At 39.3% G+C, this 13,856-nt stretch overlaps 2 protein-coding genes across 4 annotated transcripts in view; both read right to left on the bottom strand.

Annotated features, from left to right (window-relative positions):
- The window catches only part of LOC122083944 (nijmegen breakage syndrome 1 protein), a 63,626-nt gene extending 56,005 nt beyond the window's left edge, over positions 1-7,621 (bottom strand). The window contains exons 1-4 of one of the 3 annotated variants that reach the window (XM_042651888.1): positions 7,468-7,621; positions 6,788-6,841; positions 955-1,219; positions 637-725 (exon numbers count right to left, since the gene is read on the bottom strand). In XM_042651888.1, the coding sequence (XP_042507822.1) occupies positions 637-725; positions 955-1,219; positions 6,788-6,841; positions 7,468-7,504 (445 nt within the window). In that variant the 5' untranslated portion in view covers positions 7,505-7,621. Of the gene's footprint in view, positions 1-636; positions 726-954; positions 1,220-6,787; positions 6,842-7,393 lie in introns of all 3 variants that reach the window. The other 2 variants (XM_042651887.1, XM_042651890.1) reach the window with 2 other exon arrangements.
- A 249-nt stretch (positions 7,622-7,870) lies between these two features.
- Positions 7,871-9,131, bottom strand: LOC122084198 (heat shock 70 kDa protein 17-like). Its single transcript, XM_042652279.1, has 3 exons — positions 8,475-9,131; positions 8,200-8,338; positions 7,871-7,971 (listed from the first exon to the last, which is right to left on the bottom strand). The coding sequence occupies exons 1-3, from the start codon at positions 9,129-9,131 to the stop codon at positions 7,871-7,873; spliced, it is 897 nt and encodes a 298-aa protein (XP_042508213.1).
- Between the last annotated feature and the right edge of the window lie 4,725 nt (positions 9,132-13,856).

Raw genomic sequence — 13,856 nt, 5'->3', positions numbered from 1 at the left:
CAGACAGTCTTTCATCATTTCAACATTCCTCCCGATGCAATTATTGACAATCCAAATCCAAGCAAATGCCTTCAAACCTATAAGACAAGAAATAGAGGTTGCCCAAACAGATGATGTTGATGAGGAACATGCACATGATAATGATGAAGACCATGATGAGCATAATGATGGATATCATGAGCATCATGAACCTATTGCCCCTGAGGAGACTATTCCCACTCAATCAGGAGAATCATCTGCCGATTGGACCTCTCGACTGATGCATCTTGAGCAGAACTTCTCCTCACTTAAGATGAATGTTGATCAACAATTCAAGACCACACATGACAAGATTGACGATCTTCGATCCTACTTGAAGCATATGGCACGACACATGGGAATACCACCTCCTTCTCCTCCCCATACTTAAGATCTACAAAAAGGAAAAGTATGCACTTTTCCCCCTTTTCAACACAAACAGATCTAGCCTAAGTGTAATATGAAGAAATGTAAAAAGATATGTAAATCTTGAACAACCTAAGGAAGAGAATTATGACATCATTTTTGCAGGAAATGGAACAATCAGATATCAACACCCACAATGACAAGAAAATTAAGAGATGCTCTGATGCATTAAAAAGGGAATGATTCACAAACCTATTGATGAAATTTTGTCTTCAAAAGAATGATTCACTTGGAAGGTCTTTGAGCAGTAAATGAAAAATATCAGTCGAACATAAGAAAACCTGCAACAAAGTTGTTGCTGGTTACAGAAGAGGAAGCAAATTCATTTGGCATAGAATCATTGCTATCTCGCTGAAATTAAATGTATTAAACAGAATAAATAATAAAAATAATAAGTTTCCATAAGGGCCAACAAGTTGGTAGTGGCAACCATCAATGATAGAGAGTATGCAATTCCACAGAAATGCATTCATGCAGTCACATGGAGTTTCAGATGTACAGTAAAATCACCTGTAGGTAGCATTACCGGTTCCAAATATCACCAGGTCCCCGTCTTTTAGAGTAGTCTCCTTATTTGGTTGCTCATGAACTTTTGCATTTGATCCCAGTTTCTTGTTTATAAATGTGCCATACTTTGAGCAATCTCTAATGCAGACTTGTGAGGGGCAACCTGCAGATATTTTCTGTAGAGGACCAAAGGAAGTCATTGCATCCACAATTAACTCAGCATGAAGCCGGGAGACACCCTTGTCTGAATTTATAATCACATCACAACCTACAAAACCAAGGATGGCATCAATTACATCTTGCTATCATGAAAAATCACCTCTATTAGTTTGGGACAAAGTACCAAAATTATTATAAAGGCAGTACTGGTTCAAGCATTCATATTCTAGGAAAGAGGCTATTTTCTAAAGACTACGTTAAAGTGTATTGTGAGTGTTATGGTATTATGATGTATGGTGTACCCAAAAGATAGCGTTATATACTTATATCCTTTTCTAGTTATTTCTCTTTATTATAATTAGACTTAGACTCTTAGTAGGATTCCTACCAAGAGTTGATACTAAGAGCCAGATTAGTTGTTTAGTTGTTATTCCTTTTCTCTCTTTATTAAAATTAGACTCAGACTCTTGGTAGGATTCCTACTAAGATTTGATGACTTAGCTAATGTTATATAAGGAAGGAGGTAGACCATGTATTGGCAATTCGATTCCTATCATGCTCTAGCTTTCTCTCCCTCTTCCCAATCTCCATCATGATAGCTACACTTCTTCGTTGTTATTTCGTTTCCTAGTCATTTCTCTTTATTGTAATTAGACTTAGACTCTTATAGGATTCCTACCAAGAGTTGATGACTTATTTCATGTTATATAAGGAAGGGGCTAGACCACGTATGGGCAATGTAATATTGATCTCCAGGTTCAGAAACTGACATCATATTGTCTATGATTTTTGTTTTTTAGGAATTGTCTTCTGGACAAAGGTGTTCTTACATATCAAATTGGTGATTTATCTGCTGCTGCCTTATCTTCTATTATCTGGTGATCGAACCAAATATCATATTGTTTATTTGCTGCAGGTTTCTCTTTCAGCACATTACAGGTGATTCCAAATCCCCCACGGACTCTGTCAACATCCAAATCACTTTTATCAAACTTAAGGGTGCATCAAACTATTTAATTTGGGCACAGACTGTTGAGGTTCAGATTACTTCCAAGAGGAAACTGGATTATCTTACCAAGCCACCCCCTGCTACAACTGCTACTGAGAACCCGGAATGGATAACAGAGAATGCCACCGTACTTTGTTAGCTATGGAACAATATAGAGCCTATGTGATGTTTCATACTACAGCTGAGGGTGTCCGGAATGACCTGAAAGAAATATATTCTCAGGATAAGAAATTGTCCAGGGTATATAACTTACAGAAAAGTTCTTCTCCCTCAAGCATTGTTCAAGAACTCGTTTTGTTTCGGTGTAACCACCAAAATACAGAAATTTCTACAAAATAGACGAAGTGCACTTTTTTCCAAGTGTTTTGCTTCGCCATTTTGGGGGGCTTATGACTGAAGTGGCTGAACTTAGCAAAACGAAATGTCCGAGATGGCCAAAATTTCGATGAAATTGTGCATTTTTTTGCCGGAAATGAGTGAAATTTCGAAACGAAATGACCAAATTATGAGCAAGATGAGCAAAATTATGTACTTTCGTGTTTCATATGCCAATTCATTTGGGTAAAAAAGAATACCGAAAATATCCAAGATTTCAGCGAGATATCCCAAGTTTTCAAACCATGCCTTCCAGCAGAATTATAAATCCATTAGTAACTACTATGGTTCCTCGGAAGGCATGTGGGAAGAACTCAATGTATACCAACCTCTCTCCACTGATATTGAAGACCTTCAATCTCAACATGCAGAGTTTTTTGTTGCCAAATTTTTATATAGGCTGAATTCTAACCTTCAACTAGTGAAAAGCCAAATCCTTTCCGACGAAAAAATGCCATCCATGAATGAGGCATTTTGTCAAATCCACATATCGTGTCTCCCTCCTACCCCAAATCCAACTCAGCCACATCTAATAATTCAGCCCTTGTTTCAAATAGTGGGGGTCATCACCATGGCACTAGTTTTTCTAAAGGAGGTTGTGGCTCATCGGAAGGGCGAGGCCATGGCGGTTGTCGAGGCAAAGAAAAGTCACTAAATCAAGGTGCACATCAATGTAATCACATTGGTAAGATGAATCACACTGTTGATACATATTGGGCAACGCATGGTAAATCTGAGTGGGCTCAACAACTGTTTGCTACTGCTACTGCTACTGCTACTACACACATCTGATCAAAATTCAACTGTGGCATCATCCTCAAACTGATGTCAGACTAAATTAACAAGGGATAATCAGTCCCAGTAGGATCCATCGTAAACTCCAACAGTCCAACACACAAATCAAGTTCAGATCCAATAGAAGACTCAGATCTGGAAAATAGGGCTGAATAGAGGAGGTTTCGATTACTCACAAATCACAGCTCAGATGGAGCTATTTTTTTATCGAATGGAGATCCTATATGAGGGAACAAACCATCAAAAGTTAGACAAATTCCGCCAGATGGATTGAGAATTACACTGGTTGCAAGAAAAAGTAAGCTTTTGGTGATTCATCAAGAACTTAAATTAGAAGCGTCGGATGATCCCCAAATTTGGACCAATTGGTCCTCCTCAGGTCCTCAACTAACCCTCAAAATCCTGCAGCAATCAAAGACCTGGTCTGGGAGATACACACTCCAAAGTCCTTCCCAAGATAACCCTGCAACTGGATTCGGTAGCCTGGTTGTGTGCTCCTTTGTTCAGCAAACGTTAGGACTTTGTTCTCACAATAATAATGGATAAACAAAAGTAGAATAAGAGTAGAAAGTAGAGAAAATAAATATAGAAGGCATAGATATGGGTGGGGGATGGCTATCTCAGCCTGGGTCTCTCACCCATAATTATCTCAGCTGTTGAAACATCCTTTCTCAGGATCAAACCAGCAAGCAAAGCTCACAAAATATCATTAATCAAATTCTCCTTCAATTCTTACAAATAAAGACCTATTTATAGCTTTGGCCGAACTCATTACAAAATAGAAAGTAGTAGAAAAGGAAACTAATTACTTGGAAATAAAAACATCCTATAGTAACTAACTTGTTTGCCAAGAAAGAAGTAAAATAGAAACTTAGAATCTTCTAGAGACAACTAGCTAGTTCTAATTACTTGTCAACTAAGAAAAACATAAAAAATAGAAACTAAGCTAAGGATCCTAAAAGGAAACAAATATTGCTGCCTAACTAAAACATAATAATAGAAACAAATCTTCTCTTCAGCCGAAATCAATGGTTGCCTCTTTCTTTCTGCCTAAGCCACTCCTCTTTTAGGAAATAGATTTACTGTTCATGGGTACTGTTCACATGAACAGAAACTCGTGAACAGCAGTTTCTGGTTTGATGGGCCAATATTGGGCCTGACTGGTCTAGTTTGATGGAACCAGCAGCTCCCTCCTTTTGCAAGTTCGATCTACATCACAAACACCAATCAAGCTTCTAACTCTAGAGGTAATCAGTTTGTTTCTCCTTTACACAATGAACTCAATCAATTACATAAGCGTCTTCAGCAGATTGAGACATCTACCACTACATCCACCACTACCGCTCACTCAAGTGCTGGTGCACTTCTTGCTTCCTTTCTTCCACACCAAAAAATAGAGTTGGGGTGGGGAAAAGTGTATAGTACTTCCCTTGCTAATATAGCACCAACACGACTTTGGTGCCACTTCTCATATGACTGGTAAGCCCCATCTACTCTCTTCTCTTTAAGAGATCAATCACCCCTCTAGACTCTAGAGCCATTATTGCTGATGGCTCGTCAACTCACGTATCCACTTCTAGTTGTGTTACATTATCCTCTCTTCTTATGTTAAAATGTGTGTTTCATGTTCCTTACCCTTAAATCTTATCTTTGTTAGTAGTCAACAACAACATCCAAAACCTTATCCTAACTCAATGGGGTTGGTTACATGGGGATTCCAAGCAAGGACGAGTGCAAGGATCCATGCAAAAAGATTGACGGGTTATGGCTAATTATAATAAGTGTCGGCTGTTAACCTAACGCATCACTACAGAGCATCCACAGACTTATAGCGACAGACTATAATAAGATATCGGCTATCTACTTGACAACCTGACGTACCATATAGATCGGTCAAGTCAAAGCGTCCTACATACATTACGTCCACCACCAAGATAATCCATCACCCAACCTACTTTCATAAAAGGAGAAATGAGATAACGAATTCTTGATAGCCCCGCTAAGCACGAAAGTAACAACTCGAACACACAACTCCGCATTGAAAACTATGTGATCACACACAACTCCGCATTAAAAGCTATATAAGCAACACACAACTCCACAATAAATATTTAAAATGTTTAGGAACATTTTATCCTACTTGTGTTTTTCAAAATCTTAAGACAAGGAATACGATTGGTGGAGGGCGTGAGAAGGATTGTCACTATTACTTCGACAGTCACACTCCTACTCTAATGCCCCGACCCCATACCAAGCCACAACATTATCCATTTTGGCCCATGGATCTCATGGTTTTAAAAACGCACTGTGACTATAAGGGGTGCTAGAGGTTATCAACTAGCCCAGTCTCTTCCTTATGTGGATCCGAGTTCCAAAACCGGAATCAGATTGCTTGTGGGCCCATTTGGGTACTCAATAACTCAATTGCAACAACTAATGACAGATTTATAAATAAAAACAGTCTCAAAGAAGGGCGGCAAATTTTGTAATAAACAGATTCTAAAGGGGTGACAAAGGGATGCACATTTGCAACATCAAAAGCAACTTTAGGTTATTGATAATCTAGTTTGTGCTTCATCATCAAGAGAATGTAAGAAGTGTGTGAAAGTGAAGTGTGGCTGTGAGAAAATGTAGGATAGTAAAGTGGTGTGAGATGAAGTGAAGGAAACAAAACATTTTTCAACTTTAATGGTTGGTTATACTAAGAAAGTGAAAAAAAGGTGGATGGGACCCCCAACACGAACGTCACATATCATTGACACTGGTAGAAAGAGAACTAAGTTCCCCTTTTACTTTTTGTGGGTGCTGCCGGTCACCAGCCCCGGGAAAGGAGAAGGGCTGGTGTGTCAGGTGATTAGCCAGCATCATAACAAACCTTAGCCAAATCTTTTAGCATGATCCTAAGCAGCAGGAAAGGAATGATATGATTCAGATTAAATGAGCAAAATGAGCAAGTTCCAGGCATAAATAGAGAACTGGTGAGAAAAAAATTGCATGGATTAGGATCGTCAACATGTATGGCTTTCTATATAGCTGAATGGTGAACTAGGATCCATGTAGCCAACTCAATTAAGCTGGGATAAGACTCAATTGAGTTGCATTAAATTGACTTGCAGTAGAAAGAGAAGCAAGATTCGTGAGACTATAGATTCAACCTAAACCTAGATGTTTGAGAATGTCAAACAGAACATTAGAATTTAATCCAGTAACCAAGGTGACTCAAGTTTAGATGGCCCAAAATATTAACAGCAAATTGATTAAACTTCAAATGGCAGAGGAAAGTACCCTCCTATCAACGAAGAAATGGGTGTACGAGGAAGGCACACTTATGCATAAAAGAAGAAGCAAAAACAAAATAAATAGCAGTAAGTTTATCAGATAGTTTATATATTTCATGCTTAGCATGATTTTTCCATAAAGAATTGACAATTTTTTCCAGTGTAAGAGTAGTAAAGGAGGACAAAAAACTTCTTCACATGGGTTCTATCTCAGGATTACCTTTTCGACCCACTTTATATGTCCCTTTGGTGAAGATAAAATACTTCTGTTCACCTGCCAGAAGAATCATGCATATGACAAATCAGTAGGACTGAAACTTCCCCTTTTTTACCTACAACATCAATGGCATGAAACAAAATAGTCCAATATAACGTACCACCAGTCTAAACAACAAGTCACATAAAAGCAGCACCGAACAAAAACTCTAAATGCAACAAAGCCGTAAGCATAGCAAATTCCACCCGAAACTATTTAAGTAATCCCAACACGGATGTAATCCCATTGTAATTTTGTTTACATCGAAAATCAAAATTTCATTATAAATACATAAGAAATCCTATTTCATGATAGAAACCCAGGAATCCAGCATAAACCAACTGGACAGACTAATTGAGAGCTCATAGCAGTATAGAATACTAGAACACCCTAGGAAATTTATTTTCTGGTCCAATCAAACCACCTTAGGGTTGAAATCACTGATAAAGGAGAGAGTAATGCTGAACCAGAATGAAATTAGGAATTAGAACCCAAATTAAACAGAAATTTTGTAGCACAGAAAAAAAAAAAAAAAAAAACTTCCTGCAACAAATATTTAAATTCTCAAACCTATCAATGAACAGCTCCATAGTAAGAAAGACAACTGAATGGCCCAGTGTCCAAACACCAACGAAGTTTCTTACCTGGGAGGGATTCAGCGGGGATGAGTCCCCAAACCATATTTTCGTCTGAAGTCGTAACGGAAGAAATGGATTTTGTGAAACTTGGGCACACAGAGAGCTAAATGTCGATTATGTAAATTTTATTTTTGTGAAACTCTTTGAAAAAAAATGGGCAAACATCGCTCCCCTCCCCTAAACAAAGGCGAAATATCAACTTGACCCACCACTTTTCCGAAAACATCGCTCCTCCTACAAGAAAAAGATGATATCTAACAACCCCAACCGTTAGATTGAGCTGTTAAGTCAAGTTAGATTTTTTTATAATCCCCCAAATACTCTCCTAATTGTGAAATACCCAAGATACCCCTGATATTCAACCCTTTTCCTCTTCCCCTTTCTCTGTCACTGAAACACGAACAACCCTCTACTTTTGTCGCTGAACCGAAGGAGAAGGAGAAAGAGAAGAAGCTTCATCCTTCTCACTGCGCCATGTACAGTCGCAAAGATCAGTGCTCTTCCTAAAGGCTAAATAGTACAGATATAAGAAGTGAGAACTGAGATGCATTCAAGATTCCAGATCCATCTGAAATCTTGAAATCGGACTCTGCCTTGGTTTCAGATTCACAACTACTACCTTCATCCCTTCTCAGATCGATTCGAGTTGTTCGTGTTTCAGCGATAGAGAAAGAGGAAGAGGAAGGGGGCTAAATATCAGAGGTATCTTGGGCATTTCACATAACTTTAGCATTGTACTTTTTTTCTCCGCATATCTTCCATTTTCCAGAATTTTACTACTCGGAACACAAGGATATGCTTGGTTTTCCCTCAAAACCTCCATTGAGCTCCCAGCATTTAGCATCGGAGCATTCCTTCCAGATATTTTCACGGTTCCCTTGTATTGAATGCAATATAATTATTACCCTCAATTGAAAGAACACTCCACATATCTTCAATCCCATGCATAAAGAAATAAAATTCCTACATCAAAACCCAAAAAAAGGAAGCTTCTTGTCAGAATTTAGATTTACTTGGAATTGGTTCACAGACACTGGCTTTCCGAACTCCTTCATGTTATGAGCTGAGAAATGGACAAGAGTTGCATAAGTGCTACTTGAACCCATGTCATAGAATATAACATTACTGGACTCATTTGCGAAATTCTTATCAATCCCATATTGAAGAGCAGCACCAGAGTGTTCATTAATAAGTGAAAGCACATTAATCCCAGCCAATTCAGCAGCTTGAAGCAACCCCTTCCGCTCCACCTGCCCAAAGTAGGGCGAAACTGTTATAACCGCATCCTTATTAGGCACCTTAGAACGTACCTCTGCTAAATTTCTTTCATAACTAATAATCATCACCACCAACTCCTCTACAAAATAAATAGTTACACCATCATCGATCCTAATAGCCACCGCTCCTCTTGAATCTTCCACCAAATCAAATGGTAGGTACTGCGAAGCAAGAAAGTCCTTTACAAACTTCAGAGGTTTCCACACCGTGTCCCTAAGATTTGAAAATACCTTATCAGGATATCTAACTACAATTCCTGCTACTTCCTCACCAAGAAGACGATTCCCTCCTATGAGTGTGACTAACGCTGGGGATTTCTGCTTCAACATCTCGTTATTGGCTACCGAAATCAGACTCTGCCCTGGTTTCAGATTCACAACTGCTACTTTCATCCCTTCTCAGATCGATTCGAGTTGTTCGTGTTTCAGTGACAGAGAAAGAGGAAGAGGAAAAGGGCTAAATATCAAAGGTATCTTGGGCATTCACAAATAGGAGGGTATTTTGGGGATTATAAAAAATTTTACTTGACTTAACAGCCAAATCTAACTGTTGGGGCTGTTAGATAGCATCTTTTTCTTGGAGGGGAGGGGAGTGATATTTTTTGAAAGGTGGTGGGTCAAGTTGATATTTCGCCTTAGTTCAGGGGAGGAGAGTGATGTTTACCCAAAAAAATAAGCCCAAGTAAGAAGCAACGGAGAATAGAAAAAGGGCAAGAGACAAGAGAGATCGTTGTATGTGATTTTTTTACAGGGGTGGGTCGGTAATTTCGGAAGCTTCTGTATTCGGGCGTAGGGCCAAGCAACCAGGCAGCATTATTTTTCCTTAAAAAAACAAGGAAGAAAGAATGCTATCCTCTAATGTAGTAATGTGTACCTGTGTCTAGACACAGCGGGTGCGAAAATACTAGGTTACCACAGGATGAAGATGATCCTAATAGCCCTCCCATTGGCTACACCCGCTGGTTTATGTACCTGTGTCAGGAGGTTGCGTTCTCTTCCCCAAAAAACAATCAGTAAATTAAGGAAGAAAGTTTCATGTATGAGAGTGCGACTCCTACGCCTACACCCTTGTACCTAGGGGTGTAAGTTTGGCCCTGACGACCGGAACCCGCCCTAAGCCTGAACCCTATCTAACTCGATTATGAAGGCCAACCCGGCCTAGCTCAACCCAACCCTGACCACTGTGGGGCTGGGCTTGGGTTGAGACATAGGTCCAACCCAACTCGATTTTAACCTTGAGCTATTATTGTGTTTATAGTGTTCCCCTTTCCCTATGCCACATCATGCATTACACAAGATGTTTGAATGACTTCAACCCACATCATGTGTTACACAAACCACATACATTTACCTATTGAGCTGAGACGACCAAATGGCCAAACCATTTCCCCCTTTTTCTTTACATAGGTTGTCTTTGTGTCTCCTGACATGTAATGATATGAACTTTAAATACAGCAGCAATCATGAAGAATTTGGTCAAAATTTGGCATATCCAGTTTGTGGGAGATGTGGTGATGCTAGGGAATTAATAGGTCTATTTTATAACCAGATTGACAACCTTGCTTGCTGTAAATTTATGGATTAGGGGTGGAAAAGGGCTGGTCATAGTCTTAACATCTCCCCCCCCCCTCTTGGTAAGTATAGGCTTATTATGTGTGACCCTTTGTAGGAAAAAAAATACAAGACCAGTCAAGGTCAACTTGGCCGAAGCCTGAGCCCTGTAGGTTTGGGCCTGAGAATGAACTTAGTGGGGTTGGGTTGGGCCTGGGTTGAGTTTTCGAGACCCAGGGTTGGGTTGGGGTTTTAAGAAACCCGGCCCAACCAGTCCTTGTTTCACCCCTACTTGTACATGTCTATTTCACTTGCTTCTCCTTTCTCATAAAATGATCTCCTTGCCCTCCCTAGATTGAGTCATTGAACCAAAAGGAAAGCATTGATTGGGTCTTGCGCATGCGCAGGAGCCACACTCCAAACAAAAAACACTTCCCCCATAAATTAAGTTGGGTTCACTTAGGGAAGAAGGAGCACGATGTATATGCAAAGGATGTGATCCGATCAAGGTGCCCGGTCGAACCGAATGACAATCAGAGTGCCTCCTATATTACTCATATATCCTGTAAACTTGTATCACCTTCCACAATTGCCACATTTTCAGGTCTATGGGACTCCTTAACATGGCACAATGCATTTTAAAGCCTTGAGGACCATGAGCCGAAAAGGACAATATTGTGCAAGGTAAATGGGGCCGGGGCATTACAAATGGTACCAGAGCAGTCTCCGACAGCGTGTGAGGCCACAGCGGGGACGTTGGGCCAAAAGGGGAGAAATATGACGACCCAAGAATACGACAAGTACCAAGGCATTTGGGAGATCAGTGAGGGTGTGCAAACTTTAGTCCCACATCGCCTAGGGAGAGATTTCTGGACTAATTGATAACCTCTAGCTTCTTTAACATGGTACAACGCATATTAGAGCCTTGAGGCCCATGGGTCAAAGAGGACAATATTGTGCAAGGTTAATGGGGCCGGGGCGTTACATTTGGTGCAAAACCTCTTTCCTTGGTCAATGGCTTTAGCAATCTTGAAAATTAATTTAAGCACTAACCCAATGGTGGATGGATGGCTCTACCCTTTCTCTCCAAATAGAGCTTTCTCAACTAAAGTGGTTAAATGGTTGATCAAGGAACATAATAATGGATTAGTAGTCAAACATGGGTCTAGGATGATTTCGAATTTTGCATGACCTTTGATATTTATGTTGGAAGTTAAATTTCAAAATAGTGTCAACAAGGTATTTTCAAATGATTTATTTGAACTTTGTTTTTCCCCTTCAAAAGTGTCTTTCCTATTTTGGCTTTAGTGTACTTTTAGAGTTGTAATAAACTAAGAAACCTCCCAAAGTTTAGTCCCACATTGGTTTTGGAAGAAAGAAGAGTTGGACATATATATAGGATTGTGTGAGGGTCTCTTGGGGTGCTTTTGAATCGCGTAAGCTGGGCCAAAGAACTTTCTTTTTACATGATATTTTTTTACTCCGAATTCAAAATTTCAACTCAACTTTTTAATTTTATTTTCAAGTTCAAACTTGTAAAGGCATACCTTTACACACTTGGTCCTATACATGAAGGGACACATACCTTGGTACATGTACATATATGAATCAACCACCTACTTACATACCTGTATGTATTTTACATGCACTTGTACGTATCAATACATGTACACAGTATATATATGTTGTACTTACATTTACCCATGCATAGAGACACATGCATCTGTATGGATACTTGTACAGGCATACACATTCATATGCAAAGGCCCACTGTCTATATATAGTGCACTCAAGTTCAATTTAAAGGTTACAAATCAAACTGTCTACGAAGTACTATACGAAATGCATACATACAAATTGTGGGAGAGTTTAAGTTCTATGTTCTCTGCAAGTGTTCTGGTTCTATGTTTTCATCTTCTACACATTGTTTCTGTTGAATTTCTGAGTATCACCTTTGGACATTCCTGCTATAACCACTTATTGGAGCTAGGGGTGCAAGTTTGGCCTTGACGGCCCGAACCCGCCCTTGGCCCGCCCTAATCTGGAACAAGTACAGACCCCAAAATTTTGGCCCTGAGGGTCGGCTCGACCCTGAAATTTCTGACCCTGAGTCAGGGTCAGGGTGGGTAAGGGTTGATGTCTTTGGCCCGCCCATCTTGCCCTGAATCCGACCATGATTTTTTTACCCTGACTTTTGGCCTGACCAGGCCCTGGTTTTTGCCCCTGATGTTGATTTTGGATTTTTTGTTTTCTTAGGATGTTCACTTCTTTGTTTAACATTACAAGAGTTTTGAGATCTTTGGATTGTTAGCCTTATTAAGATGATCTCTTTGTTTATCATGAAAAATAATTGAAATTTTTTAGATTAATTATTATCTACTTTCTTAGGATGATCTCCTCTTTGTTTACTATAATAGTTGGAGTTATTTGTATTGTTTGAATGTTCGCTTTAGGATGTTCTCTTCATGACAAGTAATTTGTGACTTCGCATTTTTTTTAATCTCCTCTTTATTATGAATATTTTTTATTTTTTAGTTATTTCATATTTTGCAGGGTCAAGATCAGGATATACCCGAGCCTTAATTGCAAACCAAGATCAATTAGGGTTGGGCTAGGGTTTTAAGAAGCCCGGCCCAACCCAGCCCTGTTGCACCCCTAATTGGATCACACCTTAAGTGGTTGGAGAATTGTTTTATCTTAAAGGTGAGGATGAATGGTCAACCCGGTTTTACAAATACAAGACGTTCGAATACTTTAAGGATAGTATACCCATACAAATCAACTCTACATAGATTGGAGAATTTCTATCATCATTTAAGATACTCAAATTTAACAAGTAATTTAAACTTCTATTTATTATCATATAATTGATACTGGAAAGTTTTGTCATCACAATATGGGCATGCATAAAAGGAAATAAGAACAAAAACACATCACAAATTAAACAAGACATTGACTCAACTATTCATCAGAAATCAGTGAAATTTATAACTCCCACTATCTGCGTATCCTCATCACGTATTTATATTTCAACCTAACCAATACATGCGTATGGATCACTTTTATGTTCCCCAAACACCCCAAGTAGGTACTTTACTAAAGCCCTAAGCTAACGTTGTGAAACATGTCACATCTACTATAATCGGTTGATGGAACTGGTGGATGACCTTGTATTAGCTGGTGTGACTAGTGGATTAATCTGAGAGCCAATTTCCTTGTCAAAAATCTAACCGATCGATGCAATTGGTGGATGGTTTGGTCAACCGGTTGGCCCTGATTTTGGAGCTTCTTGCCAAATCTTTCCTAGATGAGATATACACCACATGGGGGCCTTTTCCCTCTTAGGGTCATGTGAGATTTTGTTTTTTGGTGGTGATCCAACCACCACCCATCCTTGGCTCAAATTAGTGTTCTTCTCCTATATGGGGTTTTTAACTCCATAGATTGCATGCATACATGCTATGGAGACCTAAGTTAGGGCATGTATGCATGATTCCACAACCCACAAGCTCCCATTTGTGAGTATTATGGTCGGGAGATCTCCCACTTATATTAGGTTATCCAATT

This window comes from Macadamia integrifolia, chromosome 7 (assembly GCF_013358625.1).
Source record: "Macadamia integrifolia cultivar HAES 741 chromosome 7, SCU_Mint_v3, whole genome shotgun sequence".
Classification (NCBI taxonomy): domain Eukaryota; kingdom Viridiplantae; phylum Streptophyta; class Magnoliopsida; order Proteales; family Proteaceae; genus Macadamia; species Macadamia integrifolia.
Note: the sequence above shows the minus strand (reverse complement) of the source record. Positions and strands in the feature narration are given on the sequence as shown.

Bases quoted from the DNA above. Each gene is read 5' to 3' on its own strand.
- LOC122084198 (XM_042652279.1), bottom strand. From the start codon at position 9,131: ATGAAAGTAGCAGTTGTGAATCTGAAACCAGGGCAGAGTCTGATTTCG. The intron at 8,339-8,474 runs GTAAATCTAAAT...ATTCAATACAAG, and splicing joins TGTCTGTGAACCAATTCCAA to GGAACCGTGAAAATATCTGG. The intron at 7,972-8,199 runs GTACAATGCTAA...TGTACTATTTAG, and splicing joins AAGATATGCGGAGAAAAAAA to CCTTTAGGAAGAGCACTGAT.